Here is a 9148-nt window from a genome sequence, read left to right on the forward strand (position 1 = left end):
AAGAAAAACTCCACATATAACTTTTACATAGAATTTCCTGATTTGATTGTAGTTTTATGCTCAAGTTAGCCCTTGAAAATTGTCATTTCTTTAGAATGAAGCAATAGAATAATGTCAACAATCTAAGTACTGTACCATGCATGTATGGTCTCCAAATTAAATTATTTAAATGATAATTGAAAAGACAGATATTATTACTTGGTTGAAAAACATAAACTATATATCTTTTGGTGAAATTCATTTATTAACAGTTATGCATTTCAATGATGAACAAATTGTTTTAACTTTTATATTACAACACTAATTGCTGCTATCATAGTTAAGAAGAAGAAAAAAAGGCCTTTCTTTCAAAATAATTAAAAAAAAGCATGTAAAGCCAAAATGTATCACAGTTTTATCGCATTCTTCATTTTGATATTCTTTTGTTGCAAAAAGTACCTTTTGTTTCTTGGCATATTGCACTAGAAAATAGAATTGCTAAAATAAAAGTATTACTACTGCCGAACAATTTTTTCAGTATAATACCTATTGAATAAACATAAAATTTCCAACAATACCACTATTCATATAACTAAATACTATCTTATATCATATAGCTTAAAAAAATAATATTTAAAAAATATACACACACCTCACTAATCACACTAATAATAATAATAGAAGTTTCAAGTTTCCCAAACGAGTTCTTATATAAAAGATAAAAAAGTCACAGCACAACAAACTTCTTCTTCTTTCTTAGTCACCACTCACCACCATTACCTACCACTCTCTTCACTTTTTCTTCTCTCCTTCTACCATGGGAGTGAGCAACAACATAACCGCTGTACTCAACTTCATCGCCTTTCTCTGTTCCATACCCATAATCGCAGCCGGGACATGGCTTGCATCTAAGCCCGACAACGAGTGCATCCACGCCTTCCGGTGGCCGGTAGTCATCCTCGGCGTCCTCATCCTCCTCGTCTCCCTCGCCGGCTTCGTCGGCGCTTGCTGGAACAAGCAAGGTCTCCTCGCCTTTTACCTCTTCTGTATGGCCATCCTCATAGCTCTCCTCCTCATTCTGCTCGTCTTCGCCTTTGTCGTCACGCGCCGCGACGGCAGCTACCAAGTCCCCGGTCGCTATTACAAAGAATACCGCCTCGACGGCTTCTCCGATTGGCTCAGGGACCGAGTCACCAGCTCCGCCAATTGGGGAAAAATTAGGGCGTGTTTGGCTGATTCCGATGTCTGTACCAAACTTAATCAGGATTATCTTACCGCCGATCAGTTCTTCAATGCTCACATCTCTCCACTTCAGGTAAGTATAACTTTCTAATACTATTTTTTTTCATTTGTTATTATTATTATTATTTAAACTGCGCTTTGTTTGGTTGCTTGCAATTATTAAAAACAGTTTTTAATTAATTAAAATAAAACATAAACATGTTCTTGTTAAGCTGTGTGTTAATTAGGAGTATCTTACTTATTAAATAGGGTAAGATAAATTAATATTATAATCTATTTTGGTATCATCCAAACAGCTCTTTAAATTTCTGGTTGACGCGATGACTTTCTATGTATCTTATTTAAGTAGTTCATATCAACCACTGATTACATAGTGGAAGTTTCAGAGAAAGTTTAATAGTATTTGAGTAATAAATTAAGAGCTTAGATAGTAAATTAAAAAGCTTTGAGATTCCATGTTTACTTTCATTTGGTGAAATTGAGGAGGTGAATGTAGACCCAGATTTATCCAGAAAGTTAAGGTTCGGTAGTGTCTAGGAACCAAATGGGTCAAATAGGCAGCGTATGGGATTATATGGTTATGTGCCCCACCAACAGAGCAATGTGGTCCACATGTTGGCCCAGGGCAAGGTCACCTCATCACCATATATATACTGTAATTGGAATTGGAAATGGTATCAGCATGACTAGGCAAACGCATTAGTACAAAAATTTAAAGAAGACACTTGCTTATTACCTAACGCTTTTGGGAGTTTTTGAAAATTGTGAGCCTATTATATAAGTAAAAGGGTCCTTGCATCTAAATATGAAGGTTAGATTAGACCTAATTACTATAATTCATAGATAGATAATTGGAGTTCATAGTTGTCTTTTATTGCAAGCCGAAAGGCCATAAAATATGATTGCCAGCTATTGATATTATTTATATGCTATATAATTAGAAGAATTATCATATTTTATGTAAGAAAAATTAAAAATACATCAAAATAATAAAAATTATTTTTATATTTTTATAATTAAAATTTTACAAACATATTTTAGTAAATAAAAATTTTAGACTGTAAATAAAATATAAAAAATATTTTTAAAAAGATTACAATTAGTCATTTTGATCTTACATTAATTTGTTAAAATATTTTGTCGCATTTAACTACTTGTCTTTTCTTACTGACTTTTTTTTTATCCAATCATATTTTAAAATATTTTAACGAAATTGAGTCTAAAATGTTATCTTTACTTTTCTAATTTTTTAAATAGAAATCCAAACAAACAATGGCACAAAACATAGATAAACTCTTATCTTAAATTTGTTAAGTAATTAATCTTTTTTTTTTTCTTGTTCATTGTGTTGTTTTACAGTCAGGATGTTGTAAACCCCCAACAGTTTGTGGCTACAACTATGTTAACCCTACACTTTGGATAAACCCAGTTAACCAAGTGGGTGATCCTGATTGCTTCTTGTGGAGCAATGACCAAACCCAACTTTGCTACAATTGTAACTCTTGCAAAGCTGGCCTTTTGGGTAACCTAAGACAAGAATGGAGGAAAGCCAATGTGATTCTCATAGTGGCAGTTGTGGTTTTGATTTGGGTCTACCTAATTGCCTGCAGTGCCTTCAAGAATGCCCAAACAGAGGACCTCTTCCGCCGTTACAAGCAGGGTTGGGTCTGATCTTGTTCCCAAACAAACAGACCCCACATTTTCTCATCATATGCTCCTATTATGGAAATGTGTCCCTGTCAAAGTAATGTACATATTCCACTGTTTTCTACTCATTTTTCTTCTTAATCTGTTTAATTGCAATGTGTGGTGGTAAGTTGAGTTGTTCTTATACTGATTTATTGAGTCAGTCTCTTGCTAGAAGGAGCATAGCATCTTTAAGTTATCATCAGCTTTTAACTGGTATTGGATTCTTCTTTTTAGTCACCACTTTGTCTTCTTTCACATAAATATTTTTTATTTTATTTATTTTTTTGTCCTTATATATTATTTGCAGCCATTGTCACGCGCTCATAAGAAAATTCTAAACAAAAGGATTGATTTTAATTCCTTTTTTCCCCAAATAATTGGCTTCAATTGATTGGTCTTGTATAATTATTTAATTTTCTTAACATTTTCTTTCGTACTTGTTGTAGATGTATATATATTATTTATGCCGACCATTTATAATCCACCGACTAACTTAGTAACCTTTTGTTTTGTTTTTGTTTTTGTTTGTTTGTTTTTTGATAAAAACTTAGTAACCTTTATGTGTGGGAGAAACAACTTCTTTCCAATATCAAGATTTTGTATTAGAAAAAGGATCACTTGTTTAATGGGGTTGTGAAAGTACTCTTTTCTTTTTTTTTTTTAGAAAGAAAATAGCTTCATTTATGGGTATTTTTTGGATGTTAAATTTTTATAAATTTGTGAACAATTTATATTATCTTCTAAAACAACTATAATGTATACTGATGAAAAAAGTTTTAAGAATTAAACTATATAATCAGAGAGCGTCTGCCCATGTTCATGCTCTGTGGCAGTTTTTCAGTTTTCTACAGTTATTTTAGATCTCCATTTCCCCATTTTTATGATTCTCTACCACTCTCCTTGATTTCCTGATCCCCTCCGTATCACTCTGATTTTATTCACCAGTATTTGGTAACTGGTTTTTGTTTTGTTATCTCAATCTTTGTTTTGTATCAGTTACCTTTTTTCTCACCAATGAATCCACTCTTGCACAAAATGAAATCCACAATGACATTAACCGATAATGAAAGCACAATATTGGCTATTACTGATGATGGCGTTGATACTGAAGTACTAGAAGAATTTATTCTGATCGCTCGTGTTCTTACAAGTAAAAAAGTGTGGTTAACTACTTTTCAACGGCAGATGGCAGAACATTGGGATGGAAGGTTCAAAGAACATCATTATGATTTGTTCCTGCTTTGTTTCAGATGTGAAGGAGATCGAATTCGAGCATTAGAAAAAGAGTCGTGGCACTTCCAAAACCACCACATTGTCCTTCTTGATCCAACCTTGCATCAAACAATCACTCCTGAAATCATGATTTTTTTCTCCTTTTTGGGTGCAAGCCTATAGACTACCTTTCTTGAGTAAGTTTAGATCTTTGGCTAAATCGTTGGCCTCAATTTTGGGAGAATTTTTGGTTGTCCATGATGATTCTCTAAATGAAGGTTGGAGGCCTTTTTTACGTTTTCAGGTCAAAATAGATATCACTAAACCACTCTTGAGGGGCTGGATGATTACTCTTCCTAAGATCAAGGATGAGTTTTGGGTTGAGTTCCGTTATGAGCAGTTACCAAACTATTGTATGGAATGTGGGCTAATTGGGCATCTTTATCAAAAGTGTCCTGTTTTTCTTGAGAAGTTGGACAATGGATTGGAACCTGAATTACCTTTTGGACCTGAACTGAAAGGATCAAGATTACCTACATCTTCCTATGATCGCTATCTACTGATTTTCCAAAAGGTAATGCATGGCCTTTACTCACTCGCTTGGCAAGAAATACATTGACTGTAACACTTCCCAGTCTACGCTCTACTCCCAAACCGCAACCAAGATCTTTTCTGTTGGGTGAATCTTCTAACTCTACTACAGAAACGCCTGCACCTTACTCATCACACAATGTTCCACCCGTTCCTGTTATGTCGACTGGCACTTCTACTAATATACATGTCATTCAACCTCAGATTGTACCTTTGTTCACACCACCATCTCTTAACAACATTTCCTTTAGTAAATCCCCAGATGGCTCTTTCAATGCTTCAACCATTTCCCCTGGTTTGGATTATCAAGCAAAAAATAAAGGAAAAACTGTTCTTACTTCTAGCAGCAACCAAAATTCCCCTATTATGCTAGATGTGTACACTCCAGATTTAGTGAAAAAAACCCTGACACATTCAGATTATTGCTCTTCCAGTGTTTTTTCTACATACCCTCCAACAACAAACTCAATCCATGGCAAAACACAACCCTTTCGGCCCTTACCTGCTGGTGCTGTCACCTCTACATCGGTCTCAACTATTTCTCCTGCTACTTTGCACACTACAAGGACAACCCTCAAAGGCCAAGAGAATGCTCATCCCAATCGTACTTTCAAAAGACAGTTTGACACTAATTCAATGAGACAAACTTTTAAAAGATGTCGAGCCAACCAATCTGAAGTGGTCTCTTCCTTGTCAGAAGAAATTCCTCCAATTCATTATGTTTCTGATGCTAGTATAGATTCAACTGATGCTCAAGACAACTTCGCGGTGATTTCTCAGCAATCCCGCGATTCGCCATGAAAATTATCAGTTGGAATGCACGGGATTTAGGGAACCCGAGTGCATTCTGTCGTCTTCGTTTGCTTGTTAAAGAGCAAACTCCTCATGTATTGTTTCTTATGGAGACAAAGGTCACTGTTAATTCTCTTTCTCGTTTTAATCAGTCTTTGAATTTTAGTTCTGGTTTAGAGGTTCCTAGGACTGGTTTGAAGGGTGGAATCATGTTGTTATGGAAGGATGTTGTAGATGTAACTCTTATCTCAATGAATGTTAATTATTTTAATTGTTATATGTTGTGTAATGATGGACCACGATGGCATTTAGCTCTTGTTTATGGCTTCCCGAAAACTAAAAATAAAAAGCACACTTGGACTCTTATTAAACGTTTACATGATGTATCTCCACTTGATCCATGGATGGTGCTAGGTGACCTTAATGAAATTTTCTCACACACTCACAAAAATGGGGGACCTTTGAGACAAGATAATCAAATGACTGCTTTTCGAACTACTTTGGATCAATGTTTCTTGAATGAATTGCCTTATTTGGGTGATGATTTTGTTGGGTTTTGTGCCCTAAATAAAACCCATTACAATCTGATTAGTTATAAATTTAAGAGATTAGAAGTGGTTTATGTTAACATGTATTTTTCATGTTTATGGTTTAATATATATATATAATATATACACAAAATCAGTTAAGTCCAGAACATATATTTATTCACAATTACAGTATTGTCAACACAGTAGAATGTGATTGTGATTATATGATTCAAAAGACTAAGTCCCTGTTTCATCAGTGTTTTGAATTTACACTGATGTGATAATCAGCGATGAAGTATACTTACACTTGGAGTAAGTGTTATGTTCTTTCCAGGACATTGGTAAAGTATACTAGTTTCGAATGTATGGAGTATACATTGGACTGGACCGATATTGAACTTAGTTAAGATATTATAAACTTACCACTGTATCTTTCCAAGTCAATATCACTAGTTGATCTTAGATTAAAAGAATCTAAATCCTGATATGCTTAGGCTCAATCTCAGGAGTGCTATTCATGTTCTTTGATTTATTAGTTAAGCCTACTTTTGGGTCAGGGTGATACGTATATTTTGGGAACATGATAGTATAACTGAGTGGGAGTGCTAAACATAAATATGGAATTTATAGCTTCTACTGGTGTATAGAAGTCAAGTGATGATTCCCTTCGAGCTTAGCTAAATAGAAGTAAATGGATGAGCTCTTGTTTCAGTGACTATTTCTTAGATCACTAAAACATCATTTACAGGTAGCTAAGTGTTTTAAGGGGCTACATTGAGGGGGAAAAACGGTAAATTTATCCTATCTCGATGTAAATCATCTATATAGAGGATCCTTTGATCACATTAAGATTATAACGATGGTTAAATGAAATAGCATATCTATATCGTGGAACATAGAGAATGTTCTATATAAGTCTGAGAGTGCAATTCCAAGTTCTAAGAGTGGATTCAACAAGAAATTAATAAGTTAGGGAATTTACTTGGTAAATTCGGTTCGACTTATTGGAAGCTCAGCAATATAGATTCATGGTCCCCATTCTAGTTGAGACCATACTGCTTGTAAGACTCAATAATTTATTTATGTTTAATCAATTATAATTCTAAAAGTTAGACTATGTCTAATTTGTGAATTTTCACTAAGCAGGGGTGAAATTGTAAAGAAAAGAGATTCTAAGTTTATTTATTAATTAAGAGACTCTATATGTCTAATTAATAATTATATTAAATGACAATATTATTTAATAATCTATTTTAGTTATTAAATAATTAGTTTTGACATTTAAATGGTTAGAATTGGAAAATTAGCATTTTGGGAAAATAGAAATAAAGTTGTGGAAACTGCAAAATCCAAGAGAGGCCCATTCACACCATGGCCGACCACTTGTATGTGCATTTTCCAATTATTATTTTCATTTTTTTAATGCCAAATAATTACTAACCTAAACCTAGCAGTTATCTATAAATGGAAAGTGATGGCTCACACCAAATAAGGCAGTTAAGCAATTGTTCAGTAATTCAGGAAACTGCCTCTTTCAAAAAGTTGAGCTCTTCCCTTTTCTCTCTATATATAGTAGGAATGTCAGTCGGGCCGGGCCCGGCCCGGCCCGCCACAAACCCGGCCCGGCCCGACATCACTTTGGCCCGGCCCGGCCCGGCCCGACTCCTTCTTTTGGCCTAGCGGGTCAAGCCCGGCCCGAGATAATTGGGCCGGGTTAGGCCCGACCCGGTTTTTTTTTTTTTTTTTTTTTTTTTTTTTTTTTTTAAAGAATACTTATTATAAATTAAAGTCAATACAACAACTTCATCCATTGGATTCACTATGTATATATCTGCCAAATTTTTGGATGGTCTTCTTTTTTCTGCCTAATTTTTCAGTATCATAATGACCTTTCAATTTTATTTTATTTTTTTCTAATTAATTCTTTTTCCCTTTTCACTTATATTCTTTCTAGACTTGTATATAGCTTGTCATGATTATGATACAACTTTAGTTTTTTCAACTATTTTGTGTTATTTTTCAATTTTTGAACTTAGAAATGTTGATCAAAAGATTCGGATAGATTTATATAAATAATATATAAATTACTTTTTGTTGGTTAATTATGCATAATAGAGGAAAGTTTGAGATTGTACTTTTGTTACTAACAATGTTTAATACATCAATAATAACTACCAACCATAAACTCAAATATAATAACTAGCAACCATAAGTACTAAACACTACAATTTGTTCTCATCCATGTCCTCACTCATATACTAAAAAGAACAATGTACTCTCTAATCATCAAGATCAACTACGTAAGGCTCCTGCAAAAAAATAAAAACAGAAAAAAGTATTAATAATAAAAATAAATAATTTATTTGATAAATTACAAAAACTTAACTAATTACCATTGTTGGATCAACATCATTATCTTCATCATTCACTGTTGCTGTTAAAAAAAATAAAATAAATATTAATTCTAATTAAGAAATAAAAAAATGTATATAAATATATATTTACAATTGTTAAATAATATCTACCTTTTTTGTCAGTCTTCAACCAATTTTGTGTACATACTAATGCTTCTAATGTAGAAGGATGAAGTCTCGATCGATGTGAACTCACGTGCCTACCACCAGTGCTGAATGTAGATTCCGAAGCAACAGTGCTAACAGGCACAGCAAATACATCCTTGGCAATCATACTCAACAAAGGGTATTTGAGGCCCGTCACCTTCCAATAGTTGCATATAAATGACTCTTCAGTCCTAGGTATCAAGTTCTCCTCTAAATATAAATCCAGTTCAGACTTCATATTCTCTACTCGATAGGAAGCTCTAACAAATCTATCAAAGTTAGAAAGGGCATCCAATCGGCGTGTTGAAGACGATGTTGATACATTTTCTTCTTGAACCCTTCTTTCTCTCAAATGAGGAAACTTAGACCCGTACTCCTCTAGTAGCTCGCAACAAAGCTCACGAACCTTCGCAATTTCAGTTACATATTGCTCATCTCCATAAATTACAGGGAAATAGTATTCGAGCAACATGAACTTGTACCTCGGGTCTAAAACAACCGCCACACACATAAGCCCGTGAATCTCTCGCCAATATTTCTGGAACTTAGACA

At 34.0% G+C, this 9148-nt stretch overlaps 1 protein-coding gene across 1 annotated transcript; it reads left to right on the forward strand.

Annotated features, from left to right (window-relative positions):
- The first annotated feature begins 475 nt into the window (after positions 1-475).
- Positions 476-3147, forward strand: LOC115702111 (tetraspanin-2). The gene is made up of 2 exons (XM_030629568.2): positions 476-1294; positions 2581-3147. Exons 1-2 carry the CDS (start codon positions 797-799, stop codon positions 2890-2892), a joined length of 810 nt encoding a protein of 269 aa, XP_030485428.1. The 5' UTR covers positions 476-796; the 3' UTR covers positions 2893-3147.
- Positions 3148-9148: the final 6001 nt, after the last annotated feature.

The sequence above is a fragment of the Cannabis sativa genome, chromosome 1 (assembly GCF_029168945.1).
Source record: "Cannabis sativa cultivar Pink pepper isolate KNU-18-1 chromosome 1, ASM2916894v1, whole genome shotgun sequence".
Lineage (NCBI taxonomy): Eukaryota > Viridiplantae > Streptophyta > Magnoliopsida > Rosales > Cannabaceae > Cannabis > Cannabis sativa.